Raw genomic sequence first — 12,562 nt, 5'->3', positions numbered from 1 at the left:
CTGACTCCATGATTGGTACTCCATCCACTGTGCCATCTAGCTGCCCTCCTAGTGTTTTATTTTCTTTCTTTTTTTTTCCAGTGGGGGAGGTTAAAAATTCAATTTTCATTAACTGAAAAAAATTAAATTAAATTCTAAAGTGGAAAGACATTTTTTTAACCAAACTGAGTGGGGGGTGGGGAGGTAGGATGCATATAAGGTTTAGAAATCATTAGTACAGAGGATAAATCTTAGACTTTTTTCATGATGTGTAATAAGTCCAATTCTCCTAGCTTTGCCATTATTATTTTATATAAACCCTATACCTTAGCCAGATTTATTGGCTCAATAAACTTTAATCATGACTTTTATCATGAGTCACCAGAAAAGGTGCTGAGAAAGGCTTATGCTTCACTCTTTAGCTGCTTTTTTTTGTATCCCCAGCACTTAGCACAAATCCTTAATAAATATGAGCTGACAGAATGAAATATACCCAACTCCTATCAATTTAACCAAATATAACATGTAATAAATCCTACCTCCTTATTAGAACTTCATTGAGTATCAGAGTTTCATTCCTTATCTATAATCTACATAGAAATATATAAGCTGCATAGAAATATTTGCACCAAGTTTTCATGTGTTTTCTTCCCCATTACCTTCTCTTCCTCTCACCTTATCTCTATCCCCTTCCCCTCCCCCTCTTTCTTTCTCCTCTCTGTCTCCCTCTCTCTCTTCTCTTTCCTCCCTCCTCTCCCTTCCCTCTCCCTCTTCTTCTCCCTCTCTTTCCCTTTCTTTCTTTTTTCCTCCTTTTCTTGCCCCCCTTCCCTCTCTCTCTCCTTTACTCTCTCTCTCCCCCCTCCTCTCTTTCTTCTTTTTCTCTCTTTCTTTCCCTTTCCTCCTCCCTTCCCTTTTCTCCCTCATTTTCCCCTCTTCCTTCTCTCCTCTATTAGTGTGTATGTATATATAAAATATTACATTTTCTACCACAACCATCATTGTCTTAAGGCTATGTAGATTATATTTCACTCCTTCCCCAGATTCTTCAGCACCCTTTAGGGGATTAGTTTTATCTAGGCACTCTACAAATGACTTCAACCCCATGATGGTATTCCCTTAAGTGTAAAGGAACCCCCTGAACCCCAATTCCATTTATCCATCTACAGATTAGCTTTTAAAAATAAATATTTCCTTCCAAAGGCATAAAACATACAAATTTCCTCCCCTAATTCTATGTAACACTTTAGACTCTGGAGAAGGAAAAGTAATTAGGTTTACAGTTTAGCTTAGTTCCTATAGAGCAGACTGGCTCACTTTTTTGCCTTCCTTTTTAGAGAAAATGAATCTCTGCCTCAGGAGAAAAAAGTAGGGCTGGACCTAATTCATGGTGGAGAAACTACTAAATATTAGTGCTATCATATAGGTATTAAGGGACCAAATAAGAAAAATTCCTCATTTTAAAACTAGGGTGATTTGGAATATAATGAAATTTTATATTATACAATAAATGCTGAAACCAATAATATCAATTAATGTAGAGTTCAAACTTCTACTTATCCTTCTAATAGGTTTGCAATAATTACTTCAAGTCACTTAAAATACTTTTAGAATTTCACAAGAAGCTATACCTTGTGTTATATATTCCATGTTGATTTAAGGATCTATTTTAAATATTCTGTTATAGGGATCAAGGTTTCATCCAAACCTCTGTCACTGACACTGACTTCTTGACCTTTGGAACCCTTATTTCTTGTGATTCATCATTATATTTCAGGATACTCAACAGTATTTTTTGTTCACACCTGAAATGTCTTCTTCTTTATGATATTTTATAGGATAAACCCCTCACTTGCAGAATTAGTGAACTCTGCCAGCTCACTGTTATTTACATTTCTGACACCCTAGAAAAAAATTTTAGACGTTAGGAAAGGAGGTGTAATATGGGAAGAAGTAAAATCAAGTCAACAAGCATTTGTTAAACAAAATGATTTGTGAGGCACTATTCAAAGTACTAAGAATATATATACAAGCAAAAAGAGACAATCTTTGCTCTCAAGGATCTTGTATTTTAATGGAGGAAGACAACAAAAAGCAGGAGGTGTGGAAAGGATGTTACCATGTGTTCATGTTGATGAAGTGCAGAGAATGAATGATTGACAATCTGTGTCTTTCCTCAAAAAAGGAGGTGTCAGGAAGGAAAAAAAATGACATGGAGTTTTGGACATGTAGAATTTAAGATCCTTATGGGACATTAAGAGGCAGCTAGGTAGTAGCTCAGTGGCTGTAACACTGGTCCTAGAATCAGAAAATTGAGTTCAAATATCCTTCAAATCTTTAGGAGATGCATGACACTAACCAAGTCACTTAACTCCTGTTTTCCTCACTCCACTGGAGAAAGAAATGGCCAATCATTCTAGTATCTATGCCCCCCCAAAAACCCTATGGAAAGTATGGTCCTTGTGGTCCTGAAAAATAAGACAGAACTCATCAACAACACAATATGGGACAATTAAATATCCAACAGACGGTGAGAACAGGATTAGAGTTTAGGAGAAAGGTAAGTGGGTTATGTAGGCTTTGTAGTCTTCTGCCTAGTACTACTAATTGAGACCATGGCTGCTGCTGAGATCCCCAAAAGGGGAAATTTGCCTCCAGAAGAGGTTTTTCCTCAAAAAAGCTTCCTTTAGTCCTTTAGAGAAGCAGCATGTTATTGTGAAAAGATTTGGATTTGGACTCAGGAGAAACCTAGGTTTCAGAGTCAGTACTCTGAACCAATCACATTGATTTCTTTGAACTCATTTTAGTCTTGCTATAGTAAGCCTTTGTCTCACAGAATGGTTGAGTAAAGCTCTTGGTAAACTTAAAACAAATTATATAAATGTGGGTCTCCATAGTACTTAGATGTCATCCTTCCCATTGATTCACAGGTATGACATATTTCTTTTTCTCTCTGTTGCTCTCTCTCTCTCTGTCTCGTCCTCTCTCCCTTTCGCTCTTTCTTTTATTATTCTATAACATTTTTTCTGTCTTGTTTCACCATGCAGCTCTGACAGAGTGTCCTGCTCTTGTCTATTGTCTCCATACTTGACTACCTTAGCAGAGTGTCACTGCAATGGCACCATGCAATTCCCTTGTTCCTGGTAGAATTGCTATATTCCAGGGTCTTGTCATTAGTAAGTCCCACTTGAAATTTTTTTCCCTGCAAAGCACAACCCAGGGGGACAATGAAAAAACCTCATAGGAAGCCAGATGGCAGGCCTGGTTGATGGTGGTAGTGTCAGTTCCTATTTTCTCTTCAGACACCTTCCCACTCTCTCTGCTTCCTTCCTTCTGCTGATGTGTTGCCTTCTCATATCATTACTGTATCTCTTAAATTGTTATCTTTTCAAATGTATATATCTCATTTACTCAACTAGATGTTAAGCTTTTTGAGATGAGGGACTAGTTATTATTCTTTGTATCATCCACAAAACTTGTGTTATAATTGTAGCAAGAAACTAGGTTAAAACAAAGTACAATATGACCTGGACAAGCTTTGAAATTGAGCCTGTTTATTAATTTTCTACCACAGCCTTTGAGCCTTTGCTTTACCATGAGATTTTATTTACTTCTGGACTTAAGGAATTCTGAGGGTTTTGTCATCTAATCAATATAAGTACTCCTTCCTTCCGTGCAAATCACAACCTTCATATATTATGCAATTCTCTTCCCTATTCTTCTACAAATCCTCCATGTGCTGAGAGTTTTCCTCTTGTTCTCTAGATATTTTGCAGATACCACCAAAGCACATGCCATATGATGGTACCACTTTCTATAGCATATAGTTCTTTGTTGGTATCATTTACACTACTTCTCTTGTTGTTGCCCTCATTTTTAATTATTCAGCAATGTGATCTTCCATGATTCACAGTTACATCTCAACACAGGAAGATCATGTTGAAGAAGAAGAAGAAGAAGAAGAAGAAGAAGAAGAAGAAGAAGAAGAAGAAGAAGAAGAAGAAGAAGAAGAAGAAGAAGAAGAAGAAGAAGAAGAAGAAGAAGAAGGAGAAGAAGGAGAAGAAGGAGAAGAAGGAGAAGAAGGAGAAGAAGGAGAAGAAGGAGAAGAAGGAGAAGAAGGAGAAGAAGGAGAAGAAGGAGAAGAAGGAGAAGAAGAGAAGAAGGAGAAGAAGGAGAAGAAGGAGAAGAAGGAGAAGGAGAAGAAGGAGAAGAAGAAGAAGAAGAGAAGAAGAAGAAGAAGAAGAAGAAGAAGAAGAAGAAGAAGAAGAAGAAGAAGAAGAAGAAGAAGAAGAAGAAGAAGAAGAAGAAGAAGAAGAAGAAGAAGAAGAAGAAGAAGAAGAAGAAGAAGGAAGAAGAAGAAGGAAGAAGAAAGAAGAAGGAAGAAGAAGAAGAAGAAGAAGAAGAAGAAGAAGAAGAAGAAGAAGAAGAAGAAGAAGAAGAAGAAGAAGAAGAAGAAGAAGAAGAAGAAGAAGAAGAAGAAGAAGAAGAAGAAGAAGAAGAAGAAGAAGAAGAAGAAGAAGAAGAAGAAGAAGAAGAAGAAGAAGAAGAAGAAGAAGAAGAAGAAGAAGAAGAAGAAGAAGAAGAAGAAGAAGAAGGGTTTTAAGGAATAGTTAGTTGGTAGAGTGGATAGTGTACTTGCCCTAGAGTCAGGAGGACCTGAATTCAAAATTTGGTCTTAGATACTTATTATTAACTATGTGATCCTGGGCAAGTCACTTAAACTCAATTGCCTCTCAAAAAAAAAAAAAAGGCAAAAAAAAATTGACACAAACTAGAAAGATGGGTTTTTGTTTCAGCAAGAAAAGTTTAAGGTCATTAAATAACAATATCCCTCCCCCTGAAAAAAAAATGTTGCCTCCTCACTTTTTATAAAACCATCTATTGCAGATATTCTTCTTAGCTCATATCACAATTTTTACTGCAACAAATAAATCTTTAAAATTTTAAATATATAAAAATACAAATAATCATTGTGTTGTACTCACTGTTAGGAGATCATGTATTTAGAGGTGGAAGGGATCTTTGAGGTCATCTAATCCTTATTTTATAAGTAAGAAAACTGAGATCAAGAGAAGTTAAATGGGTTGCTTAAGGTCATAATAGGCACTAAAGGACAGAGGCAAGAATTTGAAGCTAGGTCTGACTATTGATTGTAAGCATCCATATTTGCCTTTCTATGTATGTTCAGTACTTAATACATAGTAGGAACTTAATAAATGCTTGAGGAAGGCATTTATTAAGCTTCTACTATGTGCTAAATGCTAGGAATACAAATATTAAACAAAAAGAAAGCCAATTCTTGATCCTCAGAAACTTGTGATATAAAGTTGGAAGATGGCACATAAAAGATAAGCATAAAAGGAAGCTGGAAAGTGGAGAAAGGGTGGAGAGAGACATTCCCCATTGAAGAGCACTGCTTCCTAGAAGTAAAGGGAAAAATACTATGTGGCACACAGCAGTTCCTTGAATTTTTGCATTTCTATGCTGAATGGAACGGATAATTTCAGAGAAAACTGGGAAAACTTTGGTGAATTGATGCAGACCTCAGTGAACAGAAAGAGAACAATTATAAAATAACTTTATAGAAAGTATTGATCTGTCTTTATTGTATTGATCAGAATGAAGATAAAAGATTGTACATCTTTCTGGCAGAGATGTGAGGACTTTAAAATGAAGAGAGTCATATTTTCAGACATGGTTAATGTGAGAATTTGTTTTGTCATTCTATGAAGCTATGAAACTTTCTTTTCTTTTTCTTTCTTTTTTCTTCCTTTCTTCCTTCTTTTCTTTCTTGTTCTTTCCTTCCTCCCTTCCTTCCTTCCTTTTTTCTTTTTTTTAACTAGAGAAGAATTAGTGAAAAGAACAGATAATTTTTTAAATTATTTTAAGCATAGTAGCTGAGATATTTGGTTTATTTGACATTATTCTACTATATACATTTGCTTATTGTGTCCCTAAACTATTGCACTGATCAACTTTTCTACTTACTATTTTCTATTAGCTGAAATCAAATAGTTTTGATTACTGCTTTGTAATGTAGTTTGATAGCTGCTACAGCTATGACCCCTTCCATTTCACTTTTTTTACTTTTCAAAGCATTGGGCTTTGGTTTGTAATGAATTTTTTTTTTAAATTTTTCTATCTCTAGAAAGTAATGCTTTAGTAATTTCATCCATAGGCTACTGAATTAACAAATTTAGTTGGCTTGGATATTTTAATATAATATCAGAAATTAACCAAAAATGTTAATTTTTCTTCAACAATTTAGATCTATATTTTCTCAAAGAGTTTTTGTATTATGTTCATAAGTTCCTATGTGTCTTGGTAAGTAAACTACTAAATATTTTATATATTATTTCATTATTTTGAATGAAAATTTTCTTTCTCTTCCTGCTGGGTTTTATGTATAATATACAGAAAAGTCGATGCTTTATGTGGGTTTCATATCCTGCCACTATGGTGAAGTTATTGTTTTATTTTAGTTGAATCTTTAGGGTTTAGGAGTAATATAAATTATCTCCAGGATCAAATGCAAAATGCTCTATTTGACATTCAAATCCCTTTATACCCCTTGCCCCATCTGATCTTTCCAGTCTTCTTATACATTATTCCCCAACACATATTCTTTGATCCAGAAACAATTAGCCTCTTGGCTTTTCCCCAGACATACATATACTCCATCTCTTGTCTTCCAGTATTTTCTCTGGAATTCTCTTGGAATGCTCTCCATCCTCTGCTCCAACTATTGATCTTTAAAAAGTCACCACAAAAATCAAAATTTTCTCAGGATGCCTTTCCCAATCTCTCTTAATTCTAATGCCTTCTCTCTATTATTTCCTATATGTCCTATATAGATTGCTTTGTATGTTTATTGTTTGCCCCATTAGAATGTAAGCTCTATGAATGCAAGAATTATCTTTTTCATGTTTTTATATTCCCAGCCTTTCACACAGTGCCTGGAACAGAGTAGGCACTTAATAAAGGTTTATTGATTGATTTATTAATTGTTATATTCCAAAGATTTAGTGTATAACTTGGTATGTAAGTGCTTAACAAATGCTTATTGATTAATTGCTAATCCATTAGAATTATAGTCTCACACATGTAGCTTGCAGTTCATCATGCATATCATGTGCAATTCTAACCTACATCCTTCATACATTTGCTTTAGGTGATCCACCCAATTGGTTAGATAGGAGGTTTACATGGTGGTTTTGAGGCATAACAAAAATTTCTGTGTGGAAGGACATCTATCAGCTATCCTGTTATATATATATATATATATATATATATATATATATATATATATATATATATATATATATAATTTAAAAACAAAGAGAATAATTAAATTTTTGTACAGCAGGGATATTTTTGCAAATTATGTAATCACCTATTGGTTTCTCTATTTAAAAAATAACTTAGAAGTTTTGTACAAGTAGATTGTATTAAATCTAAACTCCTATGGATTCTGAGACAGAAAAGCTTCATTTTACTGATGGAGAAACTGGGCTTTTAAAAAGTGAAGTGTCAAATATTTAGCCAGTCTGATATCTGCTTTAGGAGGGGATTACCTTAAATATCCTTCAGAATTTCTAAGGAGGTTTATTTTGATGGTAGATGCTTCATTTTTAGATATTTCAGCATTATTAAGAAGATCTGTCTATAGTACATCTTCTACATCCCTATTTTCCTATAGAAACAAATTTTTACCCCCCAAAAAAAGAAAGCAGAGAGAATAGCAAGTGGACAGAGTGTTACATTTCTTTTTTTAGAGTTGTTTTATGATATTTATTGGATCTGAGGCCCAATTCTCATTTGAACTGGATTTTCAGTTCTTGTTATATGAGTAAATGCTTGTTCTCACAGCTGACACACAGTCACATGCTTACAGGATAACCAGAGCTCTCACTGGCTTTTCCAGCTACTTTTTGGTTATTTCTGGCACTCTAAATGTTTCAAGCCAGGGAAAAACTACTACATTAATAGACAAAATGTAAAACTGCATTGCACAGTGATGATAATGGCCATTAATAACACATTAGATAAATTAACTCTTAAAGAACAAATATGAATTAGAACACAGCAAATGTAAGATTCCTACGTAAAATTTTCATGAATTTAAATGAGTTTATAAATGTTTTGATTCCTCTGGCAGATGCTCTTTCCCCTTTTTATTTGCATTTTTATATGTCCTGGCTGTCTAGGGTACTGATTGTGGAGTATCATTTGTTAATATATAATTCCAAATTTATTATCTAGCTTTTATATTTCTGTTCAAGTGTTGAAAAGCAAAGCAGCATTGATCACAATTCTGTGCCCTCTAGTGGTAGATATAATAACATCATTTTGTAGTTCCCTCAAGCAGGAAATGCCCGTTTTTCCTTCAATAACCAGAATCCTTTTACAGGAAGTTAGGTGTGGTCCTTCCAAGGAGTTACACCACTACCACCCCCCTAATTTTTTTTTTTTTTTTAAATAAAGCATAATGGAATTTTAGCTGCAGTCTTTTTGGTGTGAGCCTACCAATGCCAAAATCATTGGATGAAAGATTCTTCAGGGGGTAATAATACTTTTTAATATTATTTCTCTACTTGTTTTCTGTGATTCTGCTCTTGACAACAGTCAAATCCATAGAGATTCTGCAGTAGGACCACTTTCATTCTCATAATTAACCCTTTTGTGGCTGCTGGATTTCATTTTTTTAAAATCATGCCTTATTGGAGCATCCAAGAATATGATGTTAGGATATTTTCAGATATGCCCATCAGGAGTGCAGAGATCATTTTCATGCATATATGTAATGTCTATTATTTATATGAAATATAGGTATATGTATTGTATATACTTCTATATATTTGTACACACTTACATACTTACAGGTAGGCATGTACCTGTCTGAGGAGATAAAGGTGGAAGATAAATGAGTATGGAAACCAGTTCATTAGAAGGTTCTCTGATAACATGTACTCATTGCAGCCGCGCTGCTTCCAGAGAAGTCCGGTGGGTATACTTCAGAGGAAAATACTGAGAAAACAGCCCTGTGATCTATTTTTACAGCTTATATGGCTCACTCTGTAGGAGTGAGATTATGATTATTTCATATTGCCATCAAATAATAGATCTCATATTGTTATGTGGTATTTAAAAGGTATTTGAAGGAAGGTGAAAGGTCTTAAAGGTTGCATTCAAGAGTTCAGATTTACGTTGTCCTTCAGTTCTAAATACAGTAAATTCTTAATAATGTTCATTCAGTGATAGCATTTTGGGGATAGGTTTGCCATGTTTTGATGAGAGCTACACTACCCAGTATTATATTATGTACCAGGAGGATATGATCAGAACCTCTGTGTAGCTGAATCTATAACGTGACAGTCTCCTCTAAGGGATGATGGGTCAGTTTTTCTTGCTTTTTCTTTAGCTTCAATTTTTTTAAAACAAATTAAAATTCTTAAATGGAAGCTAGTTAGGTGGTATTTTTAACTTATTGCAAAATAGGTAGGTACTTTTTAAGAAAATGAAATGTTTCTGGCAGTTTCTTAAACTGCTGTAGAATGATTAATTTCCAAAGCAATAATGTTAGCCAGCAGCAGGTTACTAAATCAGGAGGTCCAGCTACAGATCCCTGATGTTAATGACTTCCTGTTCAATTTGGCAAGAACCATGACCCTGCCTGTGGAGCTTCCTGAGCAGCTCTATAAAAAGATAGGGCTTCCCCTGCATCTCCAATAACTTGTTCACAAGCAACATAGGCAGGTAACGAAGCAAGCTTTTACCTGTATTTCCAGTACCCTTTAACAAGTGTATTGATTCATTAGAAAGTCTTTTGAGGTAGTGGTGGATAAAGAGAAAGGAAAAGATGGGGAGATCTTTGGAAATCCTTTGTGCTTCCTTTTTTATGATATTCAATATGACACACTCTCTTCTCCCTCTCTCCCTCCCACTCTGTTTTCCAATTGTTTCAGACAGTCTGCTAAAAGATGGCTGCCAAAAATATTCACACAAGTAGAACAGCAAGGAGAAACCATCAAACATTCATTTCAGAGCTTTAGATTATATATTTTCCTTCTAGTAGCATTTACTTAAAACTTAGGTTACTTCATCTATACCTTCCACATAATGTAATATATATTATCTAGGGAGGAAAAATAAAACCAGCAAATTGCAATTCCCTGAATGCCAAATAGTGCTTTTGTTTTTTATGTTTATCTATAGATATTCACATAGCTATATATCTTGGCTTGCATATTTTGTCCCTGCTCCTCATGTAAAAGTTTTAAGTAACATCTCATTATTGTGTTTGTCGTTTATCGTAATACTCATTGCCTTTTTGTCCTCTCATGTTTCCATAGCACTTTCTTATGCAAGAAGCTAAACGGTAATTAAAAGGTGCAGGATGAAAAGATGGCACAATCAGTGCTGGTACCACCAGGACCTGACAGCTTTCGCTACTTCACCAGGGAATCCCTTGCTGCTATTGAGCAACGCATTGCAGAAGAAAAAGCTACAAAACCTAAACAAGGACGAAAGGATGAGGATGATGAAAATGGCCCCAAAGCAAATAGTGATTTGGAAGCAGGAAAATCCCTTCCATTTATTTATGGAGACATTCCACCAGGAATGGTGTCAGAGCCCTTGGAGGACCTGGATCCATATTATATCAATAAAAAAGTGAGTCATTAATTCAATTTCCTTTACTATTAAACTCATATTAAAGTTACAAGATCTAAATTGAGTCTCATCCAAGATGAAGCCAGAACCATATAATGACATATATTAAACATCACTAAGAATCCAGGTGAATTCAATCATGAAGTACATCAACTATGTTTGGAGTATTTGGGATGGATTAAGTTGAACCTAGAACCCTCAGAACTAACCTAAAACCAAGCCTATGCTGGAACCAGCTCATACCAGTTCAAGAGATCCAAATACTGAATTTTCAGTGTGAGCATTTACATCTTAGAAATTGGCAAATGCTGTGAGATGATTTATTGTTTGGTTGATTACCTAAACTAAAAAAAAAAAAGTAATGAAGAAAACATTAATGATATACATTTAATTTAAAGTGTGCTGTATGTACATTTAAAAAAATTTTTTCAGAAAGTCAGTTGATAAACATTTACCAGTATACCATTACCTCAAAATGAATAAGCAAATAATTATTTACCACCTGAATCCTACATTGAGTGGACAAATACTTCACCAAGTATTTAGGAAATTTAGAGTCAGTAGGAAGAAATATTTGCTCAGTGAAATAAACATTAATTATATTCAACTTCTTATGAAATTAAGAGAATTCCATGATGCTACCATTTGTAAATATCAAAATATCTTTCTACAAATAGTATCTGTATTACATATGCCTTAATATTCAGCAAATTTAATTATTTAAATTATTTCTTTTTATTTTATTATATATAATATATAAAATATATTATTTAGAGATTATCTAAAAGAAAAATATGTAACAAAGAATTTGAAAAATGAGGGGAAAATTCTAGAATGAAGATAAAGGTAAGAAGGAACACACTTGGGAAATGCTAAAGATCATAGTGAAGAAAATTTTATTTTATTAAAGATAAAGATATTTAAACTATACCTCATCTGAATGATAAATTAAATTGACAATTTGTCTTGTAAAGATTATAAAACTTAGATTTTCTTTATCCCGAGTTACTTTTTTGAATTTAATAATTTTAAGTCATTATATTAAAATTTTTAATTGTACCTATCAAGTAAAGGAGAAGCTTATGTAGTTACCTTGGAAACAAGTAACAGATATACATGTTAGATTAATTATGCTGTAAGACAAGAGTTAGTACATTGTTGCATTTTATTGAGATTGAATGGAATAATATCAAAATGAGCACATTTCCAGATAACTTGCTTTTTTTTTTCCCTTTTGAATGCTTAAGTCTGGTTAATTTAATACACTAATTAGTGCTAAGGAAAAAGTAATACAGATTATGTTTTAAATCCTATTACTGTATGTTCTCACTCTATTTTACATGTTTCTTTTTTTTTTCCAGACTTTTATAGTATTGAATAAAGGGAAGGCAATCTTCAGATTCAGTGCCACATCTGCCCTGTACATTTTAACTCCTTTCAACCCTATTAGAAAAATAGCTATTAAGATTTTGGTACATTCATATCCTTTTTCAAGTTGTTCCATATTATTTGCTATTTGGGATTTATTTTTCTATATATTTCATTTCAAAACCAATGTGAACGGTGTTTCTCTAGTCTATTTCTCTTGTGTATTCTCTCTCAACTTATTCAATGAGGAAATCAGAGGTAAGTAAACTATTTCTCTTCTTTCTTATTTTCCTTCTTTCCCAAGTCAATCTTAATTATCACTCTTGTACTTCTTGTTTTTTTTCCTTTTGTAAAAAAACCTTTTCTTGTCACTTCTTAATTTCTTTCTTTCCATATTATGCTTCTAACTTAAAATAGTATAACTTATATTAATATAATAAAATAGTATAATAATGCTTATAACATCAAGTAAATTTTAAGCTCCATTTACTTTGATTAATTTACTTACCGGAAAAAATAATTTGAATCTCATACTTTTTATATTTTG

General features: G+C 33.5%; 1 protein-coding gene across 4 annotated transcripts in view; it reads left to right on the top strand.

Moving 5' to 3' along the window:
• The window catches only part of SCN2A (sodium voltage-gated channel alpha subunit 2), a 155,728-nt gene that overhangs the window by 29,105 nt on the left and 114,061 nt on the right, over positions 1-12,562 (top strand). For 2 of the 4 annotated variants that reach the window (XM_074303235.1, XM_074303236.1), the window contains exons 2-3: positions 10,329-10,647; positions 12,009-12,127. In XM_074303235.1, the coding sequence (XP_074159336.1) occupies positions 10,381-10,647; positions 12,009-12,127 (386 nt within the window). In that variant the 5' untranslated portion in view covers positions 10,329-10,380. Of the gene's footprint in view, positions 1-8,417; positions 8,540-8,858; positions 8,980-10,328; positions 10,648-12,008; positions 12,128-12,562 lie in introns of those variants that run through there. The other 2 variants (XM_074303239.1, XM_074303238.1) reach the window with 2 other exon arrangements.

Source organism: Sminthopsis crassicaudata, chromosome 3 (assembly GCF_048593235.1).
Source record: "Sminthopsis crassicaudata isolate SCR6 chromosome 3, ASM4859323v1, whole genome shotgun sequence".
Lineage (NCBI taxonomy): Eukaryota > Metazoa > Chordata > Mammalia > Dasyuromorphia > Dasyuridae > Sminthopsis > Sminthopsis crassicaudata.
Note: the sequence above shows the minus strand (reverse complement) of the source record. Positions and strands in the feature narration are given on the sequence as shown.